Below are 27,599 nucleotides of genomic sequence, written 5' to 3'. Positions count from 1 at the left end.
TATTTAAGACAAGAATAAAGGAAACAGACACTTAACATGACATGACGATCACTGACAAGAAACATGCTCAAGACCCTCTATTGTACATTAGATCTGATTTTCAACGCAGTTAAATTTGAGGATTGACTGGTGCACAAAAGAAGGCTTTAGTCTGACTTTATTACATTACTGATGGTTGTCAACAATTACTGTGCTGCATTTTGTCTATTGGTAATACTGACATTTCCAACAGCCAATGAATGCATCATTAGTGTAGTGGGGAGAGGCGGGTTTGTTGTCTGTTTGTTCTCCGGCTGCGCAGTAGCTGCCACTGACAAACTAGCTACCTTCTCAGAGTTAAAGCCATTCAGTAGACAATATGTCAATAATGTCACTGTCGCTGTACTTCTAAAACCCCAGTTTCTGGCTCAAGAAGATGAGTGCCAGCAGATGATTTCCGTGTGTTTGGCCAATGTGAAAGCTAGCACGACGTGGTTCTAGCTAGCATTAGCTTAAGTTATAAGATTGACAAGATAGACGGCTAAAGTTCCTCCGGAATGAGATGGGTAACACTGGGCTGACCAGAGGTAGTTCATGCAGCACGTTAGCCGGCTGAATGCGACATGGAAATAAGAACATTTCCGCATGGATTTCTCTTTTTAAACAGGTCGTTTTTTTAGGGCTGCAGTGTGAATACTGGTTTTAAAGAAGAAGCAGCGGTGTCTGGCCGTAGCTGTCAAAGTCTCGCTAGTCCTGGCTGCAGTGCTGGCCTAGGAAGCTAGCAGCAACACAGCTAACTGCACGCCTTCAACCAAAGTAAGTGTTTACAATCCTTTATTTCCACTGACAGCTTATATCTGCGTTATTACCGTGCACAAGAGTAAGCCTCTATCGTTAGTTAATTTAGACGCTGAATGATATTTGCATGCTCTTGTTTCTGTGGTAGCTAACTCCTACAGATGTGGGTCAGTAGGGCTCCTAGCGTTAAGTTAATCTATTTAAGCTATAGCTAACGGTAGCACTCCAGATCACGGCCTTGGTGAGTTTGTTCTGCATTTAAGTTTCTGATATTGGACTGGATAGCTGTCGATTATGGATCTTGCAATATTACATAACCCTAAAGTGAGCACTGAACTTATAACAACAACAACCAGAAACTGTTGCATGTGCTTCTTTAGTTCTGCATTATTCACAGTCTTGTAATTGCCCAGATTTCATATATATTGGCCCTGTTTTGCACTCCTGAATTCAGTTTAATGGGTATTTAAAACTAGATAGGAAACATTTAGTGTGCCCTCCGTCTAAAGTGTATATTGCCAGGCTTCTGTGTTTTGCAGAAGTGAATAGAAATCACTGATTGTAATGTTGGAGGTGGCATGCCCTCTTTCACACTCACACTGTGGGAAATGTCTTAAAACAGCATGCTGGGTTTTTAGTGTAGTGTTCCTGTGCTCACCGACCCTACAGTGCTGAATCAATTAGACCATTAAAGGATTAGACTTACACTTGTACAGTTTAATTCACTTGCCAAGTAAAAGTGCTGACCTTTCACTATTTCCGTTCCTCAAATGTAAGGATTTGGTGCTTTTCTCTGTTTTTTGTTCTGAATGTATTCTCTTTATCGAGCTGAGAAATTATGATGCGTATTTAACACCATTTTCTGAAAGTTCCTACTGCACCATCAATGTATAGGTCATATAAATAATTCATAACGACTATAATCATTTTCACCCATGGCATTTTTTTTTTAATGTTTACAATTTCAAAATGTAAACAAATCTACAAATTGATTTTAATTGGTTTAATTATTTAATTTCATAACTCCCTCAAACTTATATTTTTTGAGATGTCACCTCTGGCAGCGGTTATTGCTGCAGCACATCTAAACCTGGGAAATTATCATTAAGTACCTGGGGATACAATAGTTTGACCCAGTGTCTCAGCCATATAAATCTAAGCTTGTTCGGTTGAGTTGACATGGTTGGTGAATTCTGGCTAAGTGTCTTTTTTTTATATATTTATTTTATTTATTTTTTCCCCCTTGTTTTTTAACTTTCACTTTTTCTAAATATATATATATATTTTGTTGTTGCAAGAAATTCAAACTATTCAGTGGGAATCAGTGCTGTAAACTTGAAAAGGAGAATTAATAATTTTTGCTTGAACACAACTTAGGACTTTCTTTAACTGTTAGAGTCCCCTCTTTTATATAAGATGTATATTACAGCCTACAGGCCAAACACACCTTATTGCAGTCATTATTTACTTTCTTACATTTGTAATACTGAACTTTTTTAATTTAATTTTATTAGGCTGACTTTTTTGAACCCAAGCAAGGATGCTTGGTTGACTTTTTGCATATTATATACCCAGCCTTAATGTCGATTATGTATTATGATCACGGAAAAAATGTAACACAAATTCAGCCCTCAGTTTGATAATACTGTCTCTGTGTATAGGAAAGCAGGGTTGGACTGAACAGCAGCTGTTTGGATTATTCTGCCAGAGTACAAATGTTTACATTTCCCAGTGAGAATTGTATATAGATTCTTGCCCATTAAAATATAAGTACTTTTTTGAAATTATACATTTGAAACTTGATAACTGTGATGCAACTGGGCTGAAAGATCTCAATAGTAATTTCCAGTGGAGTATTTTATAACTCTCACAGAGAGCCACCCTATTTTTGAATTAGATTTACAGATGTAATGATCTTATTCCAGAAACAGATTCCTCTGCACGGCTGCTTTATGTGATGCTGGACTTTCAATAACAGTTTATGCAACAGTTGAGAAAATCTGATTCAGCTGAGCAGAATGGTAAACTTATCACACTATACTTAAAAAACAAATGAAGCCTTCATTTTTTCTGGTGACATTTCACATTAATCTGATTTCAGGTCGCTAGTTATTGATGGCCTCCCTGCCAGCCATGGACACTGTGACTGACACATGCCCTGCTGTGCACCAAAATGGAAACGCCCATCGGGAATCTCCGGACACAAGGCCAGTGTTGGCTGTTCTAAGGCTTCATTTCTACTACAGCGGCCAAGGAGTGGGTGACGGCAGCACTCAAAGCTATCCACCTGGAAACTATGTGGCTGAGGAGTTGTGTATAAATGCAGCCAAGGCATGCAGTAAGTTCTCCAAGCGTGCAAAGCCTGCATAATGCATCCCCATTCATGTGTTTGCTGTAACCCGGGGCATAGGTCCCAAGATAAGGTTATCAAGAGACCACAGTGAAACCTATCAGCAGAGAAATAGTTTGCTCGTTCAATATTCCCAATGCTTTGTTTACAGTTTGTCTACCTTGCTTTCCTCTGTTTATGGATAAGCAAAAATATGGTAGCTTTGCGTTGTCTTTCTTGTGATCATTGCATAAGTACAATTTAAGTCAATAAAAGTATGACGCAACTAGTACACAGAGGCTAGACTAACCCTCATAAATCGCTAGTTTTATGTTTGATGATAAAACAAACAGAACTGACATTTTAGACAATCTTTATTGACCTTTTGGTCCGCTTTGTTGTTACTACAGACATATTGTTTTCAAGTGTAGGTCCTAAAGAGTAATCTGTTATGCGCTCTGTGTTTACTTAAATAAATACAATTTCTTACATGTACGCATTTGTTTGTCAATCTAATTTATATAAATGAACAATGAACTCTGATTTGGTCGGAGTTTAAAGGACATAATGTATTTTTCTGCTTTAGGTATATCCCCTCTGTACTGCAACCTCTTTGGTCTCTTTCGAGAGCGAGACCGCTTGTGGTTTTCACCCAATCACATCTTCCAGCTGGACGAACATGCTTCTGAAGATGTGGTTTTCCGAATAAGGTAGCACACATTATAATTCCTATATTTGCCTCTGGAGTAGGGGTGGGTATCCAGAACCGGTACTAAGTTAGTACCGGTACCTGATTGGACGGTATTGGTATACCGTTAAGCCGCTGGACAAACGGTGCTGCTATCGGTATATGAATTACGCTACTTCCTTAGTTTAAACAATTCTGGTTGGTTGGGAACCCTCATCCCGTGTGACGTATCCGGTTTGAGTACCACTCTGATTGGCCACTCTGAATGCCACTCGTCATCTCTCCTAACAGCACTCTTATTATTGTGAGACTCCCGGGGGCAGACCATATCGGCAGACGCAACATCTTGCTAGAAAACAGCGTCTCAAGGCTTCTTAACATTTAACAACCTATTTCATTTCATTTCAAACCTTTATTTATCCAGGTGTATCCCTTGAGATCATTGATCTATTAATGATGCATACCCACATAACGGGAAGAAAGAGTCTAAATCAACACTTAGCAAAACGGCTACTTTAGCACATAACTGGCAAAAGCGATATTTTCCACGTCATTTTATCTGCACAAACAACATATCACATGAAAGTTGAGATTCCACAGATTCCATTGGTATAAGTCTCATCACTGTACAACCAAAACTCACTGAACTAGCAGCCAGGATGAGATGTGATGAAAAGTTGTGTTCAAGGGCATAAAAACAGTTAATCCAATGTCTCTGTGTAACTTTAAAAATGATTACTGATAATCCATCATTACAATTATAAATAATAAACGCAATAAACGGATTATAATGGTTAGCCGACCGGAGCTTCCGGTTTAGGAGGTGCGCACACAGCGTCTCGTTTTAACTGAATAATGGTCATGTTTACATGGATTTATTAACTGCCCCTAATTACCGCCCCCCCTTCCAGAGACACACTGTCAAACACTCATACCTGCTTGGTATGACATTGAAAAAGTTACATTAAAGGTAGGGTAGATAAGAATGGAGAAACCAGCTCGAGTGTGCTAGAATTTGTAAGTACGCAGCCGAAAAAAATCTGGCCCTTCCTTCAGACTTCCTTACAGAGCCCCTCCTCCAACACACACACACACACACACACACACACACACACACACACACACACACACACACACACACACACACACACACGTGCACATGACCAATGCAATGAGTGCACGAGATAAGTTTGTGAACGAGATGGAAGCAGTTATTTTAGCCGGGCCTGCTAAAATGATTGGTCGTGCTTTTTACGGCTTCCACAGATGACATTTTTGTATGTATTTATTGTCAAAGCATTTAATGTATTCATTGCTATCGGGATGTTAAGAGCATTCCATGTAATATAACAAAAAGTGTTTCTGAAGTGAATTACCTACCCCACCTTTAAATAAAAATGTATTACAATAAAATTACTGTTTAATCTTCACATCTTGTAATCATGTCTATAATTTTGAGCACCAAATTATTGAAAAGTATCGATAAGAGTATCAAAAAATACCGGTATCGATAAGCAGTATCGGTATCGATCAAATCCTAACGATACCCATCCCTGCTCTGGAGTATCTTTTCCAGCAGAAACATTCTTGGTGACTTACTGCTTTCTCTTTATTACTGTTTCCTAAGGTACTACTTCCCTGGCTGGTACAGTGGAGGGGCATCCCGGGCGTATCGATTTGGGGTCACCAAGGGGTCAGAAAGCCCAGTCCTTGATGACTTTGTGATGTCATACCTCTTCTCTCAGGTGAGCACCTTACCATACAGCCACACTGGTTAGAAATTAATCCTTTTTTAAGGGACTAAGTTTAATAGGCTAGGCAAGGCAAGGCAAGGCAAGACAAGACAAGGCAAGGCAAGTTTATTTATATAGCACTTTTCGACGCAGGGTAATACAATTATTTAAGAGAATGTTTTAATGTGGTATACATTAAGCATCAAAAAACAAGCAGCTCATATCTTTAACAAGTACAGTAATATCAGTTTGTGAGATTGCTAGTAAGGTCACATCACCAAATGTAAGGTTTGAAAAAGGCAAGGCAAGTTTATTTATATAGCACTTTTCAACACAAGAAAAACACCTTGTTAAAGATAAAGCAGTGACAAACTATGAAACCTATTTATTTTCCCAGAATGCGTGTGGTATCAGATGACATTCTGTAGGATGCATTATAACAAGGGCTGCCCATGTAAGAAAGTGGCACCAACAAGGCGGCTGACACGTACAGTTACAGCCCCGTGTGACGGGGAACTATTTTAACTGGCAAGTTTGCAACTTGCATGCAAAGATCCGCACCTCCTGCAACAACAAAATCCTGAGTTAGAGAACCAAATGAATGCCCATCACTGTTTTTTGCACATAAAGCTTCAGCTGTGCAAAGGTTTTGTTTTTCTAATTTCTGTATTTTTTATTGATGTATTATATACTGACTGTCATATTGCGCCAATGTAAATTCCAATATTACATAATCACATCAACTGGATGGTCTTGTATTTATATAAAAAGTGTATTTATAACTTTCATTTATACTTACAGACTTTTATAGTCATGCCTAAACTATATCTGTGCCGCAAAACAATTGGGGGCCACCTTCCATTACCTTTTCCCTGATACCCTCCAGATACAAAAACACATGCCCATATGCAGATTCATTCTCATACACTAAACACACACCCTAAAGAGGGTCCTATGAAAATGAGAGGGAAAGTGCTGCTTGACGTATGGCAGTTTACAAAAATTACGTGACCATTTTTACCAGATGACCACTGCCAAGGCCAGTTCCATATTTAAAGAAGAATGTGTATATTCACCACGTAATTAGACCCAAATGGATGTACACCCAGTAACCTCCTTAGCGGTGGTTTTAATGTTTGTAGTGTAGGTAAATCCAGGTGACTCAAGCCAGTATTATGACTGGAATGAACCAAAGGATTATGTGGATTTATGCTTGTTGAAATCTGTCCTGGGATAAGCTTGAAGGGGAGACCAAAGCTTTACTGTGGCGATCATTTGAGGGTGTGTAGCCAGGGCTGTTTCTTCCTATAGGCGGACTATGCAGTGGCATAGGGCCCCCGCGGCCACTAGGGGGCCCCCAAGCTGAACGTTTTTTTTGTTGTTTTTTTTATTCATCCGAAAAACAAAAAAAGTTTAATTCATACACACAAAGATTAACAAAATTAGTAGAAGCGGGAGGGCTGAAGCATAGCTTGTGGAAAGTAGCCCTCCCGTGCATCATCCTAATACAGCGGCATTACTGCGTCAAAAACGTATAGAAATTAAGGAGTACAAAGAAATAAAGAAAACAGGAGAAAAAATTAAATAAAAGTTAGGGCAGGAAAACAATAAATGCATATATATATATATATATATATATATATATACGAAAACTAGATATAGGGTCATTTTCTGCACATACTATACTATCTTTTTTTGGAAATTAAAATACTATATATAAATATGTACACATGTACTTGGCAAATGAATAATAATAATAATAATAATAATATATGCATAATTGCATATAAACATTGTGAACACTTATTTTCAAGTGACTTTTTTTTTTTTTACTTTTTAATGTTATTAGGCATTTTCTTATGGAAAATGTTGTGCATAATCAGTACTGTTTTAAGCTGTACTATCTCAACACATTTTAATAGATTGAGTTTTTTTAAATATGGGAGTTGTGTGTTCATATTTACCAACACCACAGACTATTCATATTTTTGTTGATTTGTTGAGTAGGCTACGTGTTTCCCCATATTTCGGAGCAGTAGTAAAAGTAAGGGAGAAATAGACTGAAAGAGTATCTTTTCTTCAAGAATGTTCTTAGTATGATACAAAATACCTATTGTTTTTGACAGTTTAGTCTGTACATAATTTATATGGTGCTTCCAATTGAGTTGTTCGTCAACAAGCAGTCCTAAAAATGTACATGCACCAACTTTTTCTATCTCTGTATTGCAAATCCGTATAATTGAGTCATTTCTACTCTCAGACTTTGTATTGAATAACATGTAATTTGTTTTGGCCACATTAAGGGATAATTTATTAACTGCAAAACAGTTGCATAGTATTTATAATTCTGCATTCACAATTTTAACAAGATCGCCAAGATTATGATGGGAGCAGAGAATTCAAAGTTCAGGTTCAGCCTCAATATATTTGGGAAGAATTAAAATGAGCCGTCTTTATTTGTAGACAGCCAAGCCCCCTCCTGTGTTCGCAGTGGCGTTTTTATATGTACAAAAGTAGTGGGTCACAACAAATGTAGATGTCTATATATAAGCTTCTGCAGAGAGGTTCATTGCTGGTGAGGCACTGGCTCTGACTCTTCAGGTTTACAAATATTATATTTTGACTTAAATCAAAATATAATATTATTTTCAAAAGCTTTTTTTGTCTGATGCTTCGATTCATTTTAAACAGACAGTTCAACAAAAGGATACCCAAAACATGTAATTTTATCATTTAAATATTGAATTGTTCTCTCTTAGTAAGATCCCATTTTCAATAAAATTGCGGTCTTACCTTGACTTGAAGATGAAGTCCATTTGCCTATCCTTCTGGACAAAAATCTCTATTACTTTTTTGTAAAAGTCCTCCTTATCTTCTTGTAGTTTCAAAAGTCTATCATAAATCTAATCTAATCAATAGATTTATGATTCGAAAATTATAAAAGTAGGGTAGACATGTGGATATTATCCGGCTGAACAAAACGTGCATTTATCTAACAGGTACGTTTCCCACAGATCTTATTTTGAACTATTTTCTAAAATCCCATGGAGAAATCTCATTGCTTTTTTGTCGAGGGAAGCCATGCGCAGCTTACTTCCGGGTTTTAGGACGCGTCTCTCTCGTCTCCTCTTCACACACCACACTTTTCGCGGCACACGTACTAGCAGCCAATCAGCTCTGAATTATGTGAGATGACGTATGGTGGGGATGGCAGCTCAGTGCCCCTATGGTCATTATTTTTTTGCCACACACATTAAATAGAAAAATACTCTGAGCATGCGCAGTGTAGTTTTTACAGTCACCATTCAGTTAGACAGTGAGAGGGAGGGGCAGGATCGGGTTTTGTCCCACATGGCTCTAAACAGCTCAATAGGCACACACTGTAGACACCAATTAGAAGAACACAGACTAAAACAGCAATGTAAATACGAATCAGATGATTAACCATGATCTTAAAATATATTTTATATATGTTGTTATTTATTTTTTGCATTTTTTTGTAATCATTATTTGTAATACTTTCTGCTGACACTAGGTGGGGCTGCGCCCCTAATGACCAGTCGCCACTGTGTGTTCGGTGAAGCATTATATGCTTACAAATCCAATGTAGGATATAAACATGACTAAACTGCAATGATAGCAAAGCTGAGGCTTGGGTTTTTGGGGTAATAAAGTTCACTGACAGCCCAACGACAGCCCAACGACAGCCCAACGATCACTCATTGGCTGACAGCCAATGAGTGATGTCTGAGATAGATGAAAAATGTAAATTAAACATTGTTGAGAAAATGCTGCATCTCTTGCATTTATTGACATAGAGGAGCCTTATTATTTACCTTTTTAATATCATTTTTTGTAATTTTCAATTGCTTGGTTTTCGTGAAATTAGCCTGTTTCCCACCCCCCCCGTTCATAAAGTCAAGTACCCCTCAAAAGGTTGGGTTTATTTCATTTTAAGGATGCGCACCAAGCCACATCTCCAGGTGCTCCTTTCAGAACCAGGGCAAAAAAGTTATGTGCACCGCACCCCTGGTCATAACACACCGGGCGCGTTTCAGAAGCGGAGCGTCTTGCGTGCCGGCTCGCAGTTTTTGTTGATTTGGGTATATTTCCTGGACAGGCTACTTTGTACAGATAAAGTTAATAATAATTGTAATATTCCAGTTATAAACGACATGAATCAAAGATGTGTTGCTGTATTTTAGTGGTAAAAAAATGCATTCATCATCATAATTATTCTATATATATAATTTACACAGTGCGTGTAAACCGTCTGAGAACGCTGGCATTTCTCCTCCTACTTGAAAGACTACGGAGGGATAGGGTCTGCAAAATTAGTTTATTTTGGGGATTGACTGGATGCTCTGACCGGTCCACTTCCAGACGCTTCTGGGACGCTTCTAGCTGTAACGCGGCCGTAACGCGGCGCAGACAGACCCGTGGAATCTAGGGGTTAGGGAAACATGTCTCTGTGTTCACCAGTTGTAGGTTAAGTCATAAAACAACCAAAACAAATTCAGAGCCTCCGTGTTCAAACAATGTTAAAAACTGATAGCAGTTGCAGTGAATGTGTTACTCTCTGTGTGCAGTGGAGGAATGACTTTGTTAATGGCTTGGTGAAGATCCCAAACTCCCATGAGACTCAGGAAGAGTGCCTCGGTATGGCTGTGCTGGACATGTCGAGAACAGCCAAAGAGAAACAGATGTCACCGCTGGACATCTACCACACCATAAGGTACTAGGGAAACTCAAAGGCTACCCTAACTAACTTTATTCTAAAATTAGCAAAGCAATTTTTTTAGCTCATCAAAGAATCTGAAAAAGCATTCAATGCAAGTGTCAATCAAGAAGAGATCCAGTCTTTGTGACTTAGTTCTTTTGAAAGCAACTTTATTTTTTATTTGACATGTGTGTAATTTGAATGTACTTTTCTAATCTGTATTTCTCTGTGCATGATTTGTTGCTAAATGTTTCAGCGTACTAATGATCAGAACAAGACAGCATTAACATGATAAGAATTTGTCAATTTCAGTAAAAAAAAAAAAGCTTTGTCCACTAAATATACTTGGGGTTTCTTTTATGTGTATGATTACATTGCAAAAATATTTTTATAATCAAAATTAATTTAGCTAATTTTCCTTTTGCTTACTTCTAGTTACAAGTCTTTCTTGCCAAAAGACATGAGAGCTCAGATCCAGGACTGCAACTTTGTGACACGCAAGCGAATCCGATTCCGCTTTAGGCGCTTTATCCAGCAGTTCAGTCAGTGTCGGACCACAGCGCGCGACCTCAAGCTCAAGTACCTGATCAGCATGGAGTCCCTGGAGAAGGCCTTCTACACGGAGACCTTCCAGGTCAGGGATCCGTCGAGTGGACAGCTCATCATCGTGGTGGCAGCGGACATCGGCATTCAGTGGTGTCGAGAGAAACTCAAAGATTCTAACGAGGTTGGTTTCATGAGCACAGTAGCCTCTACTCCTTTTTAAAATGTCTACATGATGGACATTCAGCTGACTTTTAGAGGAGGGCAGTACTGAAGGCCTTTTAGTACCTACATCTCCAAATTAAAAGCAAGGGGCCATAACTCACTTCGACCCTTAAAGTTCACTCAAAAAGATATCAAAAGAAAACATGTAGCAAAATAAATATGATGATTTAGAGCTTAAGGGAGTTGAAGAAATGAAACGGAAACACAGGATTGTGGCCTCAAGGACTTGTAGTTTTTCAGAATGAATTACTGGGTTTGTTATTTGTAATTTGGTAATTATATAGTAAGGTTTTCTTTGTTGGTTTGGTTACAAAAGTTGTTCCTTATGCTGTTTGTCCAGGAGCTGCAGACCTTGTGCGACTTCTCTGACGTCATCGACATGAGCATCAAACAGGCCATCAAGGAGGGGGCTGCAGAGAGTCGGGTGGTCACCATCACAAAACAAGACGGAAAGAATCTGGTAATTTCAATATTTTGAAAATACAAGTATGTCTTTACCCTTTTTTTTGTAACCAGATAAAGGAACTACTTTTTGAAAACAGACAGATATAGTGACAATACTGGACTGTACGAGTAGAACATCTTCACTCAAATTAGCTGTGGGTAAAAGAAGAAAGAGAGTAGAGAAACAAACTACTTGGAGATAATTGGAGAATGATGAACATTTACACGTGATGTCTAAAAGTGTTTTTATATATTTCAGGAGCTGGAGTTCCCCAGCCTTTATGAAGCCCTCTCCTTTGTGTCCCTCATCGACGGCTACTACCGGCTGACCACAGACGCACATCACTTCCTGTGTAAAGAAGTAGCTCCTCCCAGGCTGGTGGAGGCCATCGCTTCTCATTGCCAAGGCCCCATCTCGTAAGTGAAGAGTTACAGAGCTTCATTTATATCAAACCCACAGCATTCATAAGATACATTGATTTAATACATTTTAAGTAATCCTAAACAAAGTTAAAGGAATTCCTTGTTGCTAATTTGTGGTGCATTCCTGCTCCAAGGGTCCACAGAGATGAGACTTGGTGAAATGACACAGCTGCTAAATATACTTGTATTATTTATATTATATTATATATATATTTTACTTTATTCACCCTCCTGCTGCCAAAATGTAAAGGAAGTATTTTTGATGCATCTTACCAGGTGAAACTGTATTTCTCTCTGGCGATGCAGGTTAACAACATGCTCTTCTCTTTTTCTTTGTGTAATTGTTGCAGAATGGAGTTTGCGATCAACCGGCTTCAGAGGTCTGGGAACAAGCGAGGGTTGTACATTTTGAGGTGTAGCCCTAAAGATTTCAACAAGTATTTTCTGACTTTCCCTGTTGAGGTAGGCATCACTTTTGTATTATTTATTTTTTGCTGTTGTTGCTGATTTTCACATGTCTTTTGGGAGTTAGGTTTCAAACTTCTCAGTGTTTAATGTTATATTGCGACAAATGGATAAACAAAAAAAATGGATAGTATACTTAATAAGTCAACTATGGCCATGTTCTAACTTATGTTCCAATCTTTATTCCAGACTCAAGGTCCATATCACATACAAAAAGACAAAACACACATCAATAAATAAGATAAAAAGCTAAACACAAAACAGATAAAAACAAACAGATAAAAACATAAAATCAGTCCAATCACAGCGAGCCACACATGCTCACTGTCTGTAGAGGCTGTTGCGCCAATGTCTCCAAATCATGGAAGAGAACCGGGTAGAACTCTTCACAGGGTTCATTAAAATCGAGATAACATGATTGTCCGAGTCTTCCAGGCGACACATGAATTTGTACATTAACTTTCTTAAAAGTGCTTGACAAGTAGGTACCCCCAAGTTAACAAACAGCTGGCTGCCACTGTGCCACCTCGGTACCCTCAGCAGCAACCGTAAAGCATCATTGTATGAAACTTTTAGTTTTTGTATGCTTCTAGCCTTGTAGTTACTCCACAGGTGAGCCGTGTACAATGGTGTACAGAAAGCTTTAAAAAGTGCTACCTTGACATCTACAGAGCACTTGTGAAACTTCCGCATTAATATGTTTGCCTGGGCATACAGTTTGCAGCGTTGTCTATGGATGTCTTTGTCATCTGTGAGATCATCAGAAATATAATGACCAAGGTACTTCATCTCACTGCACACAAGAAGAATGTTGCTACTGAGAATAAAATTAGGAAATACAGCCTTTTTATCCTCTTTACTTCGCACAATCATGATGCTACTCTTCTTGGCGTTATACTTAATATTAAAATCAATGCCATACTGGGAACAAGTCCTCAGAAGCTGTTGTAAGCCAGCAGTGCATGGGGAGAAGATGATTAAATCATCTGCGTACATAAGGTGGTTGACAACAGTAGCTCCGATGACACAGCCAGTTTTACACAAGTTCAGCTTCCTAGACAGATCATCCATGTACAGATTAAACAACAAAGGAGATAAAATCCCACCTTGCTTGACCCCATTACCAACATAAAAATGTTCAGACACAGTATTGCCCCACTTCACCTGCATAGTCTGATGTGCATACCAAAAAGCTAAGATCCTTATTATGTACTTGGGTACCCCTCTCTGGCACATTTTGTCAAATAATTTGTAATGATTCAGTCGATCAAATGCCTTGGAAGCATCAATAAAACACAGAAACATGGTGGAATTATGGCTTCTATATTTTGCTATAATGTCTTTTAAAGCAAAAATACACATATATGTGCCGTGTTTTCTTTTAAAACCAAACTGGTTGTCAGCTGTGGTAATATACCTTTCCAGCCTATCCAACAGAATTTTCTCCAACACTTTGGAGAGAATGCTAGCTAAAACAATGGGTCTGTAATTATCAATGCCATTAATCTTCCCAGCTTTATCCTTGATGACTGGCACAAGTAGCACAGATAACATGGAATCTGGTAAGACACCATGATTAAGGAAACCAGTAAGACACAGAGCAAGAAGAGGAGCAAGCTTAAGACTGGCATGTTTTAAGTGTTCAGCTGAGATGAGATCCGGGCCACAAGCTTTGTTATTTTCTAGTTTCATTATAGTGTTGTAGACTTCCTCTGATCTAACTGTAACATTTTCAGTGGAGTCAACCTTTTCAACCACAAATGCATCACTCTTAAGTAACACAGTTGAACAACTCATAATAGTGTTGTCGCCACAGTTCTGCGATGCTGCCTGACCCACACACTCCTTCAATGGAAGACGGTAAGGGAGTCTTACAGCTGTTTATGACTTTGACCTCTTTCCAGAAATCATAGCAACTATTGTTGCGCAGCTTTCTGGCAAGTGAGTCAGCCCTCATTGTGTCCTCATTTTTTTTTTAATGAAGCGGACAGCATACTTATATTTGGCATTAGTGGACTGTTTATGTTCAAACAAAGACCCCTGTCTCGGCCTTCCTGATTCGGCCCACAATTTAAAAGCATCTCTAGCAGCAGAGTGTAGCTCAGACACATGTTCATTCCATCCAGGTTTATACTATGCTCCTTTTTCTTACTGTTGTAAAAACCCTTACTTGAGGCATTTAACACATCAATAATAAGATCATATGTAAAACATAGATCACTACCATGCTGCACATTTTTACAGTTGGTGTCACTGCACAGCATTGCTTCTCTAGGAATTACAACCAAGTCTAATGATTTGTCAGTGAGTGAGGTATAGTGATTAATATCCTTCTCACTTAACTTTGACCAATCCAGCCTCCCTGTGTATGTTTTATTGTCATCAACAGATAGCACCGGAATATTTTCAACCTTTAGGGTCAATACAAAAGGAATGTGATCTGTAGTGGCCAACTCATAACAAATGTCAATGTTGTCCAGAGAAGCGTGTGCATCAGCTGTGCATATACAGTGATCTAGCCATGACACAGTATGCCATGCTTCACTAATATATGTAAAGCTTTTCTCAGGTAAAAGAGATTTACTTGACAGTATGAGATTATTATCATTACAAAAATGCAGTAAACATTTGCCAAACAGAGATTTATCATGCTCACACAGATGATAGAATAGTGTCCCAAAACACAACCTCCTCAATTTAATGACGCAAACACCACCTGGGATGTATTTCATCTTGTTGCCGGAAATGTAGAAGGAAGCTTAAGCAACACTGGCTTGTTTATCTATTACTATCCAGTGTTATTGCCGTTTTAAACATTGACATAAGAATCTGACCTCATTTATGTGCCAACTTAACTGTTTTCATTCAACTTGCGCCAAATCAGACTCTGTGTTGTTTTATTGCCCACTCTTCAACTGAAAGTCTTTGTACTTCTTTGTTTCTGCTCCCATAGGTGTACGACGCTGTAGAATACAAGCACTGCCAGATAACCAGATCTGACAGCAGGGAGTTTAACCTCAGTGGAACAAAAAGAAACTTCAGCAGCTTGCAGGAGCTTCTCAGCTGCTACCAAAAGGAAACTGTGCGCTCTGACAGCGTCATTTTCCAATTCAGCAAGTGCTGTCCACCTAAATCCAAAGGTAAAACTAACAGACTGGTTTGATACAGTATGTTTTTAAGAGGGATAGGAAACTTTAGCAATGGCTGTGTGTGCTTTTGTGTAAAGTCAAACATTAAGCCATTATATACTTGAGCTATTGCTTTTATAAAACGGTTACCAAGTGTGGCAATATGAAAGAAAAATACACACTCTAATTGAAATAGTTTTTATTAGTAAATAATGATGTTCAAAATAAAATAGTCCCTCCTTTGCCTTCTGCACAAAACATGCAACGTGCGAGGTGGTTGCTATGCAACAACACTAACAGCTAGCGAACATATTAGACAGAGAGCGTTGATCCATTATTTGGCTATTTATTTACATTAATTTTTATATGTTGCCGTTTATTGTGCACCCACTGAAAAACTGTCCAGCATCAGTAGCATGGCTTACGTGGTTACTTGTATAGGTTGAGGTTGGTCTAGGCTGTTGCTTGGCGTAGCGAGAATATTGCTCCACTTTCTCCGGTCCCCGAGATTGGGCTTCCAGTAGCTCTGGAGAGAGCTTTCGCACCTGTGGCCACTAATGGCCATAATTTCTCTGCTTTGTTTCAAGACCTGCATCAGAAAGCTGTTGAATGGTGGTACTTTTCCAGTTGGTCTACCTGCTCTTCACGTAGCTCTGCATGTCGTCGTTTAGGTGCATATTTTTTCTGGAGATAGGCACTCCTCAATCCACTCCTCCATAGTAAGACCCCCCTGAGGTCAAAGTTAACCTTAAATGTTTCCATCTTATGCTTTGTAAGTTTGTTTCGTAACGGAAGAAATGTATATTTATAAAACGGACAAGTCAAATCAAGCAATCTGATTGGTCGATAGTGTTTTTGCGGACCTTTTTGATTACAGATTTGAAAACATCGCTGCTTGCTTTAAAAGTAGCACAATTCATTATGTCAAACCTTGGAAAGTATCTAGATATCCCTGCCCTAATGCCAAAGGAACTGCACACTGAATATGTTTTGCCGTTTGATGTCTATGTCTGGACCGCTGCGTAAAAAGAGGGTTTCTGCCCCGTTACTTCTCCGCTGCTTTCTTGTCCCAGTTTGCTTTTCAGCCCAACTGTATACAGTATTTTTCAGACACGGAGGGATACTGACTTGTTGTGAAAAGTAACTACAATTCTACCCGTGGTATACGCTCAGTATATCATGGCTAGGAACCAATCAGATTGCTTGATTTGACTTGTCCGTTTTATAATGCAATATGAATCATGGTAATTAAAGTGGGTTTAACTAATGGAAGGCCTCCCGCTTTATAGTGATCAAATGCTGCTGAATACAGACGGACAAAACCAATAATGAACTGCCATTTCAAAGTTAAAGCTCATTTAGGGAACCATAATATTATAGGAAAGTAAAGTCAGTACACTCATCAATAGGGAGGGAGAGCATTCACATTGAGTACACACATCCAGTTCAAACTAAACAATAGGAGGACTCATAGGTGCTTCAGTCCTTGAGCTTGCAAAATTAAGTCAAAACTGGTCTGATCTAGTAATTCTAATAACGTTGCAGATCCATTTCCACAGAAAACATTGATGAAATAAATGCAGAGTGTACAACATTTCCAACGCTCCATCTCTGACTCACCTTTTCGTTTCTCAAGGTTCTCTGTTGGTTAGATCACTTTCAACTTTGGATTGCATTAAATCTTTTTCTTACATTTTTCTTTTTGTCTCTCCACCAACAGAAAAGTCTTGCCTCCTTGTGTGCAGAAGCAACAAGGGCTCTGAAGTGCCTCTGTCTCCATCTCTACATCGACGAAACATCAGTCAGATGGTGTTTCACAAGATCAGGAAAGAAGATCTTGAATTTGTAAGCCTGGTTGTTCATATATCTCTGTTTTCCTCTTCTATCCAACAATGCACCATATTGCTATACTGTATACTATACTATACTGCAATCTTATTCTGCGCATTTTACTAACACTAGCTTGGAATTAATTACAATAATCAGCCGTTAAAGGTTAACTTTAAGAACTGCATTTATTGATCTTCCCTTCAGATGGAGAGTCTCGGCCAAGGGACATTTACCAAGATATTCAAAGGGGTCCGCAAAGAGGTGGGAGATTATGGACTTGTGCACCAAACTGAAGTTGTCATGAAAGTCCTGGACCAGGCCCACCGAAACTACTCTGAGGTCTGTGGCGTTTGGTTTGCAGGCACCCTTGGTTATTACTGAAAACTAAAATAAATCAAATATATTATTGGTTGGGGCAGATTTAGTTTACATTGAGGCTGAGAAATAACTGCTTTTTAATTCAAGAATGTTTTTTCTGAATGTTGTTTAGCATTCAGCCTCTTGGATCACATCAGTTTAGAGCTGAAATTATCAATCGATGAATTTATTTAGCCTGTTTAAATTTACCATAACCAATTAATTGTCATTTTGTCAAATGTTCACTGCATTGAGCCTCCCTAATTTCAGGATTTGTTGGTTTTAATTTCATATTTTAGAACCCGTTTTTATCATATAGTATGCTGTTGTCTTTTTCACTATTTTCTGACATTTATAGACAACAAATTGATTCTAAAAATCTTCAAAATTCTTAATAACACTGAGTGATAGTTGACTAATTGAATAGCCGTTTTGAAAAGTTGTTCAGAAGTTGATATGAGGTGTCAGCAGTCTGAGTTTGACAAATCAAAAAGGCAATGTCAACATCTTCTTTTATTATAAAAAAAACGTTATTTGTTGTTGGTGTTCCTTTTCTCTTTCATGGGCTCATACATAATTATTTTTTCTATATTCTCTGTTGTTGTTTTTGTCCTGCAGTCTTTCTTTGAAGCTGCCAGCATGATAAGCCAGTTGTCCCATAAGCACCTGATCCTTAACTATGGTGTGTGTGTCTGCGGAGATGAAAGTAAGCCAGCCTGACACACACACTCTCTCCCTGGTAGAAACACACTGCATGGCCTCATTAGTCCTGAGTCAGAGCGCACAGTAATACCCATTCATTTGACTGACATTGCAAGCCTATAGGACATGATGGTCTAATGATGCTTCGCTATAATCTTGAACAGAGTCTATAAACTCAAGGCTCAGAGTAGTGATACAACGATGGGCATGGAGGGCTATTCTAGATTACGATACTCTGCCCAAGAATATTTGACCTGACTTCCTCTCTTTACCTCACACTACTCCTGCTGCTACTGTATACATCTGTTTGACTTTGATTAAGATGCTGCTGTTTACTTTTTTGAAAGTGGCTAATGGCATTGATTAATTCAAGTTTTCTATAGGATTTGTAAAGAACCCAGCATTTCTCAGATTGAGATTTAAATAATTATAGTAACTGAGGTTAAAAGGTCAAAGTTGCATACAATACATGAAATATAAAAATAAATATCATCCATATCTCCTGCACCGTGGCCTTAGTTGTACATAGTTGTAGTTGTTTAAAAAAAATTGCAAAATTATTAATTTTACTTTGACCCTTTTTCTTTTTTTTGTCGAGTTTCTGTGTGCATCTTTGGTAACTAAGATGTACTTGACATGCACTGTATTTCCAGTTTAATTATAATAGAACATTTTACCACAACATGTTTCCCCCTTACTCTTTTTCCAAACTGGAAAGGTGAAAAACACCCAGTCATTAAATATCAGTATTTATGTCAGTGGAAGATTATTTTTGAGATTCTCAATTATCCTTAAGATTAGACTTTTTTGATTGACCTCATCTGAAAAAAAAAATTCTTTCAGATATCATGGTGCAGGAGCTTGTGAAATTTGGTTCTCTGGACACCTACCTGAAGAAGAACAAGAACTCCATAAACATCCTGTGGAAGCTGGAGGTGGCGAAGCAGCTGGCCTGGGCCATGAACTTCCTGGTAGGACTCTTCTTTTTTGTATTACTGCTGTAGTTTTTATAGCGGCAATATAAAATATATGGCTGCAAAAATAACCTGACTAATAGTTTCATTGGAGTTATTAAGAGACTGATCTGAATCTTTCCCGTTTTGAACCTGCAGGAGGAAAAGCATCTTGTCCACGGGAATGTCTGTGCGAAGAATGTTCTACTGATCAGAGAGGAGGACCGGCGGGCTGGGAACCCCCCCTTCATCAAACTGAGTGACCCTGGCATCAGCATCAATGTTCTGCCCAGAGAAAGTGAGTCTATGTCCATCCTTATCCACACTGTAATCAGCAAGAGGCAGCTTTTTAAATACACTGAACAAAAATATAAACGCAACACTTTTGTTCTTGCTCCCATTTTTCATGAGATGAACTCAAAGATCTAAAACATTTTCTATATACACAAAATAACCATTTCTCTCAAATATTGTTCACAAATCTGAAAAAATCTGTGATAGTGAGCACTTCTCCTTTGCCGAGATAATCCATACCACCTCACAGGTGTGGCATATCAAGATGCTGATTAGACAGCATGATTATTGCACAGGTGTGCCTTAGGCTGGCCACAATAAAAGGCCACTCTGAAACGTGCATTTTTGCTTTATTGGGGGGGTCCGAAAACCAGTCAGTATCTGGTGTGAGGGGTAGGGGTAGGGTTAGGGTAATGTTGTGAATCGAGTGGCCCATGGTGGTGGTGGGGTTATGGTATGGGCAGGCGTATGTTATGGACGACGAACACAGGCCACTCGATTCACAACATTACCCTAACCCTACCCCTAACCCTCAGCCTCACACCAGATACTGACTGGTTTTCGGACCCCCCCAGACCCCCCCAATAAAGCAAAAATGCACGTTTCAGAGTGGCCTTTTATTGTGGCCAGCCTAACGCACACCTGTGCAATAATTATGCTGTCTAATCAGCATCTTGATATGCCACACCTGTGAGGTGGGATGGATTATCTCGCCATAAGAGAAGTGCTCACTATCACAGATTTTTTCAGATTTGTGAACAATATTTGAGAGAAATGGTTATTTTGTGTATATAGAAAATGTTTTAGATCTTTGAGTTCATCTCATGAAAAATGGGAGCAAAAACAAAAGTGTTGCGTTTATATTTTTGTTCAGTGTAGGTTGGTACCTTCTTCCAATCCAGGTTGCATTGGGATACTACATTTTGCGTGGTGTTTGAAAACACAGGTAAAATAAGCGTGGTATGCTATTTAAATAAAGAAGAATGATCTGCAATTCAAAAATTCAAACTGAATCGACCTTGGCCCTGACCCTGACGTTTGAAAACTATGAATTTAGCGGTGTGTTAATTGTTTATGTTTGTGTTCAGTCCTGATAGAGAGGATCCCTTGGGTGCCGCCTGAATGTGTGGAGGACCCCGGCAGCCTGAGCCTGGCTGCAGATAAGTGGAGCTTTGGCACCACTCTCTGGGAGATCTGCAGCGGGGGGGAGAAACCGTTAGCAACACTGGACAACTCAAAAGTAGGCCTGGGAAATGTGACCTAAAATATACACTGTATCGAGGAATGAATAGTTAATGAGTATTAAACTGTGTATGTCATGTCAAGATTTATTTTCTTCTCTTACTTTAAAAATAGCCGTGTTAAAAATGCAATTGGGTCGGAATTTCTAGACACTTCACAATTGTGCACAAATTCATTAAATCTGTTTGTATCGTTTGAACAAATACAATATGATTAGTGTATGTGTACTTCATATCATAATCTGCATATTGTTCATTATCTATCGCCTCAACATAATACAAACCCTTCATTTGGTATCACAGAAAACCCTGTTCTACGAGGATCACCACCAGCTCCCTGCTCCAAAGTGGACCGAGCTGGCCAACCTGATCACCAGCTGCATGGACTACGAGCCGGCGTTCAGGCCCACGTTTCGCGCTGTTATCCGTGACCTCCACAGCCTTTTCACACCAGGTTGGTGCTTTCGTCCCTAATGGCGTCACCACAGGGAATCTAGGTCGCACCAGGGTGGAATCTCAAAAGCCCCTGCCCCCACACACACACACACACACACACACACACACACTCACACTCACACTCACACTCACACACACTCACACACACATTTATCAACGTGTCTTGAGAAACATGTCAGTAAAAAGGCTCCTGTCTTCATTAGCTTTCAATTTAAAATAGGTGAGGAATGGAACAGAGAAAGTATTCCAAGGTCAGCATTTTGGGAATGTTTTCCTACAAAAGTTTAGATATGTAACTTGTTTTTTTTTTAATACTTTATTTTTCATTTGTAGACAATACAGAGGAAAAAAAACAAGTAACATACAACATACAGGTCACTGGGGTAATACATCATCAACATGTTCTCAGCAATTATTCTTGTGATATGGGAAGATCTCCCTCACAACGGGTTCACAACCAATCTGTGTGAAACATACAGTAGAAGCAGAGTTATGCACGAATTATAGACTATTGTACCAAAAGGAGTATGTAACTTGTTTTAATTTAAACTTTGTGTAATTAATTAAGAGATTGGTCCAATACATGAATAGCTTAGCATGTAGATGTTGATTTACGTCTGCTTATCTCTTGAATGCACATGGTTTCTGTCTTTGTGTCCCCAGACTATGAGTTGATTGTGGACAGTGACATCGTGCCAAACAGGACGGTGGGCTCCGGCTGGTCCACCGGGGGCTTTGAGAGTCAGGAGCCGGCCCAGTTTGAAGAGAGACACCTCATATTCCTGCAGCAACTGGGCAAGGTATGAACAACATTTTAACAACAAATCAACCCAGACTTGTGACCCCCTACTCCTCTTGTGATCAGTTTTTGTTTTATGTTGTCATGACCTTTTGTCTTAAATTCGAGCTACATGGTTCAGGGATGAGTAATACAACTCTTAATGGAGAATGCACAATGGAAAACATTCTGAAAAACATTCTGAAAAACAACATGTCTTTCTCAGTATGTTGTTTAGATTGCAATATGTTTTCTATCTGATATTCTAGTGTTTAATATTTTTAATGTGCATTTTCTCAGAAGGTATTGAGTCCTGAAAGCAGGAACAGTTAGTCCCATTTTTTACATTTTCAGTTAAATTAGGTTGATACTTTTCTTTAAATACAGGGTTTAATTAGTGGTATATCTAACATAGGATTCTTCATATTGTAAAAATATCAATCACTTTTTTGACTATACTTCATGTGACGTTGCATTTCCTTTAGTTGTATAACAGGGGATGTTCATTATAGTATGAATGTAACACCTAACATATATTAATGGGCCAACAAATGTCCCAGTGAACATTGTTTGGATGTGCCTCAATGGTAAGGTAAATCACACACACATGAGTAATAAAGGACAGCTCACTTAAGTTGGTCTTCTTCTTTAAGGGTAACTTTGGCAGCGTGGAGATGTGTCGGTATGACCCGCTTCAGGACAACACCGGAGAAGTCGTGGCCGTGAAGAAACTCCAGCACAGCACTGCAGAACACATACGAGACTTTGAGCGAGAGATCGAGATCCTGAAATCTCTGCAGCATGAGAATATCGTCAAGTACAAAGGAGTCTGCTACAGCGCAGGTACAGGGAGGCGGGAGTTATGAAAAATGTACAAAGTTATCTAACTTTCGCCGCACTTTTCTTCACAGGTTTGCCATGTAATAAAATCAGAATCAGATTATTTCTAAGTAGATTTACACATATGTGGAATTTGCTTTGCCATCTGGTACAAATGGTGCATCCAAAGAAAGAAGAATGTGTAGCAAAAAACGATCATCGTGCTATTATAAAAGCTATTTAAAAAAAAATGTAAGACTATTGTAACAAATAAAAAATTAAATCTACACAAAATATAATTATGTGACAAACAGTAAAATATTTAATAAAATATGACAAATACTATATTCAAAGTCTGTGCAGATTTACAACATGTTGTGCAGGATTTACAATATAAAAAATAAACAAGATATTGTTAGCATGCTGTGCATTAATGTAGTGTATAATGTTTTTCTGGGGTGCATAAAAGTCAGTGTCAGTGGAGGTCCAGGCCTTGGTAATGAGGCCGGTATCGGAGGGGAAGAAACTGTTCAGGTGGCGAGAGGTTTTGGTCCTGATGGAGGGGAGCGGGGCAAACTGTTGCTTCCAAGGTGGGAGGGGTCGGCCACTATCTTCCCGCCTCAGGGTCCTGGAGGCGTGCAGGGCGTGGAGGGATGGCAGATTACAGCCGATCACCCTCTCTGCAGAGCGGATGACACGCTGCAGCCTGTCCTTAAATCCTTGTCTGTAGTTACAGCTAATACGTTAGCTTGCCTGTATGCTGTTTATATGTTTTTTACCATTTCAACTGATTAGCAAAAAAATGTGTTTGTTGTCCCAATAATTGAATCAGTTAAATCTTTGCAAATGTCAAACCTTTGTAGCTGCTGGGTTTCCTGGGTGAGACAGTTTTGTTTTGGCTTCTTTCAGGACGACGAAATCTCCGTCTCGTCATGGAATATCTGCCCTATGGAAGTCTGCGAGATTACCTCCTGAAAAATAAGGAGAGGGTCAACCACAAGAAGCTCGTGCATTACACCTCGCAGATCTGCAAGGTACGTCCCTCTGCTCAGTTTGTCCCGTGCTTTATTGCGCCACTGACCACTGGAGCTACAGATGCAAAACCTATTTTTCTTTTGTGTTTACAGGGTATGGAGTACCTGTCCAGTAAGCGGTATATCCACAGAGACTTGGCAACCCGAAATATCCTCGTGGAGAGTGAGCTGAGGGTGAAGATCGGAGATTTCGGCCTTACCAAAATTCTGCCTCTGGACAAAGAGTACTACATGGTCAAAGAGCCAGGAGAGAGTCCCATATTTTGGTTTGTATTTTTATATTTACTCATTTGTTTGAGTGCTTGTACTTAAGAAAATGTGATTTTACTTAGAAAATTAAACATTGTCATAATCCAAGTTAGGCATTCTCATATTCATATGTTGAATGTATTTATGAGTTTCCTTTTGAAGTAAAATATGAATAATAATAAACTGTATTTATAGATCACCTTTCATGCTTGACGCAGCCCAAAGTGCTTTACAGAGTATGACAGAAGATGACAATAACCAATTAGGAACATAATTAAAAACAAGGTATAAAGAGTTATATCACTGGAACCATAAAACAATAAAATAATAAAACATGAACAGTGATACTACTAAACAAGTATAATTGCCCCACATTTTAAGCCAAATTAAAAAGATGGGTCTTTAATTTACTTTAAAAAAATCCAATTGAGGTCGCTGTTTTAAGATCCAAAATACCTGTCCTACTGTTGGAATTAATGCATAAACTCACAAGCTTCTTAAGAGAAAGCAGAACCGAGAGTGACACAGTGTGCTACTCCACAGGTATGCGCCTGAGTCGTTGACAGAGAGCAAGTTCTCTGTGGCGTCAGATGTCTGGAGCTTTGGAGTCGTGCTTTATGAGCTCTTCACCCACAGCGAGAAGAACTCCAGCCCTCCTGCAGTAAGTGTTCAACACACTGACATGCATGCATGCTCACTCAGGCTTCTTCGCTGCCTGATCAATTGGTTTATTGTCCCTTTTTCAAACATTCACAGTACAAAGATTGTTTTAAAGGGGCCCTATAATGCTCTTTTTCAGGTTTCAGATTTGTATTTTGTGACTCTACTTTGACATGCTTATATGCTTGAATGTTAAAAAAAAGTATTTCTTTTTCTCATACTGCCTGTGCTGCAACACCTCTTTTCACCCTCTGTCTGAGCCCAGTCTCTGATGTTTTGGCTGGTCTGCTCTGTTATGATTGGTCAACAGCTTAGAGATGTCCCGCCCCTTAGCGTACAATCACATACAATGTATTCGAGCCCTGTTACGAGTGTTACGTAGTTTCTGGAAGTGGGGGGGAGGGAATGTGTGGGAGAGAAACTCCCTCTGGAGGGAGCTTTGGGGTGTGTAGATTTTAATATATGTTTACATCATGGCTGTCACTATTCTCCTCTTCAGGTTTTTATGTCCATGATGGGAAATGACAAGCAGGGACAGCTGATCGTCTATCATCTCATCGAGCTCCTCAAGTCAGGCAGCCGGCTGCCTCAACCCCTTGGGTGTCCCGCAGAGGTAGGAGCTGCTATTTTCTTTCTGAAAATATTCCCGTGAAATAAACATAAATAGTTACACTATTTTACCTATATATATATATATATATGTAAATGAGCATATGCATGCAGAAGTGCTGTTTTATCTGTTATTTTTTATACTAAACATGTTTGTTTAGTTGTTTGAACCTAAATATAAAAGCCTAAACAGGGACCAGGGCTGCAAATTGGCACATAGATATAATATATATTGAATTGTGTTTTTGGTAACTGCACGGATAAATGTGCTTAACAATACACATTCAAACACACATACCGGTTTCAATCCTCGATCATGTAATTTGATAAATAGGCACACTACTTTGGGACATCAATCATACAGAGGCGTGAAACCAGTTCTAATCACACTGGCCTAACCCAATGTCAAATTGTTGTCTGCTCATCTCAAGAACAACTCCCCTGACAGTTCCCTCTCCTCTTGCTCTCTCTCTCTCTCAGATACACGAGATCACAGAGGAGTGCTGGGACAACGACCCCAGCCTGCGTCCTTCTTTCAAGGAGCTTGCCCTTCGCATCGACCTGTTCAGGGACAGTAAGGAGTTTTAAACTGACAAATCACCCAAAGTGCCCGCTCCTCTTCAACCGAGTCACTCTTAACATTGTTGCCATGTTTGTGGCAAAGGGGCAAGGCCATGATGAGGTGCTCCTCCTGCGGAGTGCCAGTATGTAGCAGAGCAGCTCGTGACTGGAAGAGTTGTGGTTCCAAACTAGGACCAGCTTAAAAACTACTGCCAAGGTGCCTTTAAGTAAGGCCCTCCATCCCCATTTCTAAAGTGGAGCGCCATTGGGGCTTGGTTGGTCAGATTAAGTGTTTAAAAAAAAAAAAGAGTTCAAGATTTGGGAAAACTGTGAGTAGACTATTGCCAGGCCTTAAGCTAGAGATGCTTGTGTCAAACAAGTTCTGTCTGTCTGTCTGTCTGTCTGTCTGTCTGTCTGTCTGTCTGTCTGTCTGTCTGTCTGTCTGTCTGTCTGTCTGTCTGTCTGTCTGTCTGTCTGTCTGTCTGTCTGTCTGTCTGTCTGTCTGTCTGTCTGTCTGTCTGTCTGTGTGTGTGTGTGTGTGTGTGTCTGTCTGTGTGTGTGTGTGTGTGTGTGTGTGTGTGTGTGTGTGTGTGTGTGTGTGTGTGTGTGTGTGTGTGTGTGTGTGTGTGTGTGTGTGTGTGAGAAGAGAGAGAGTGTGTGTTGTGTCCATATAAACAGCTAGCAGGGCTAGCTCTCGCCGTCCCCCTTTCCCCTCACCTGAAGAGAAATGATCTAACAGAACCGAGTGTTTTCTATGCATCTGTGTATATACCTACAGTATAATTGTGTACATATGTCCAGAAAATTTTATAATTTTATAAAATGAAATATAGTTAATACTATATTTAAGCTCCCAGCAAGATGTCAGTTTAAATGAAGTACAGACAAAGGGGATTTGTGTTTTCATTGTCAGAGGTGGTGTGAAAATAAAAAAACAGATTAATTCAATTTATATATTCAAAGTCAATTCTTGTGATCTATCGCTTTGAAACTCATTTTTTGCAGCATAAATTAATGTTGAATTGCAAAAGTGTATAGTATAAGATTTAAGGGGAAAAAAAACAATATCCGTATTTAATGGGTTTGAATGAAGAGATTTTCTTTACGTTTATCGATACTGTCACATGCATATTCTAAAGCATTCATTTAGTACCACACACATTTTAATGTAATCCAGTAAATTGAGTGTGGCATCTTTGTGATGGCCACAGCCACACAGGGTAAACCAACTACACTGCATCCTCATCTTCAGTGGTTTTGCTCCAGTGCAGCTACAATAAAACATGCCAATTAACACCACACATTTGCTCTAAATGTTACCATGTCCATTGGGGGAGGTTACTTCCTGGTTCAGCAAAGGGTGTGGCCGAGCGCTGAGGACTCATAAATACTGCAAGGAGCCAATTGGGACAGATTGGTACAAACCACCTGCTTCCATGTCAAAGGGGGGATTTGGGTTTTGTCAGTGTCCTTTGTATGATGTGACTATTAATTATCCCTTGGGTTCAACTTGGTTTGGCCAAGCCACTATATAGGTTCCTTGGTTTTTCATTGTAGCAGGTCCGTTTTGTTGAGTTAACA

General features: G+C 39.2%; 1 protein-coding gene across 2 annotated transcripts; it reads left to right on the top strand.

The window, feature by feature from the left end:
* Positions 1 to 308: 308 nt before the first annotated feature.
* Positions 309 to 26,966, top strand: jak2b (Janus kinase 2b). 2 transcript variants are annotated; one of them, XM_034090774.2, is made up of 24 exons: positions 309 to 795; positions 2,879 to 3,115; positions 3,693 to 3,816; positions 5,422 to 5,539; positions 10,150 to 10,262; positions 10,683 to 10,974; positions 11,356 to 11,475; positions 11,719 to 11,876; positions 12,233 to 12,344; positions 15,301 to 15,487; positions 17,196 to 17,320; positions 17,510 to 17,644; positions 18,281 to 18,368; positions 19,208 to 19,335; positions 19,477 to 19,615; positions 20,700 to 20,851; positions 21,156 to 21,306; positions 21,972 to 22,108; positions 22,740 to 22,929; positions 23,815 to 23,939; positions 24,033 to 24,205; positions 24,732 to 24,849; positions 25,348 to 25,461; positions 25,938 to 26,966. In XM_034090774.2, the coding sequence occupies exons 2-24, from the start codon at positions 2,893 to 2,895 to the stop codon at positions 26,043 to 26,045; spliced, it is 3,330 nt and encodes a 1,109-aa protein (XP_033946665.1). In that variant the 5' UTR covers positions 309 to 795; positions 2,879 to 2,892; the 3' UTR covers positions 26,046 to 26,966. The 2 variants fall into 2 exon arrangements, with proteins under 2 accessions (XP_033946665.1, XP_033946664.1); XM_034090773.2 differs by having other exon boundaries at positions 10,117 to 10,262.
* The last annotated feature ends 633 nt before the right edge of the window (positions 26,967 to 27,599 follow it).

Source organism: Pseudochaenichthys georgianus, chromosome 9, assembly GCF_902827115.2.
Source record: "Pseudochaenichthys georgianus chromosome 9, fPseGeo1.2, whole genome shotgun sequence".
In the NCBI taxonomy this organism is placed as follows: domain Eukaryota; kingdom Metazoa; phylum Chordata; class Actinopteri; order Perciformes; family Channichthyidae; genus Pseudochaenichthys; species Pseudochaenichthys georgianus.
The sequence above is the reverse complement of the archived record's forward strand: the minus strand, read 5'-3'. Positions and strand labels throughout refer to the sequence as shown.

Excerpts from the sequence above, each read along its gene's own strand:
- jak2b (XM_034090773.2), top strand. The coding sequence starts at position 2,893 with ATGGCCTCCCTGCCAGCCATGGACACTGTGACTGACACATGCCCTGCT. Across the intron at positions 11,877-12,232 it reads CATTGCCAAGGCCCCATCTC|AATGGAGTTTGCGATCAACC; the intron begins GTAAGTGAAGAG and ends TAATTGTTGCAG. Across the intron at positions 18,369-19,207 it reads GTGTGTCTGCGGAGATGAAA|ATATCATGGTGCAGGAGCTT; the intron begins GTAAGCCAGCCT and ends AAATTCTTTCAG.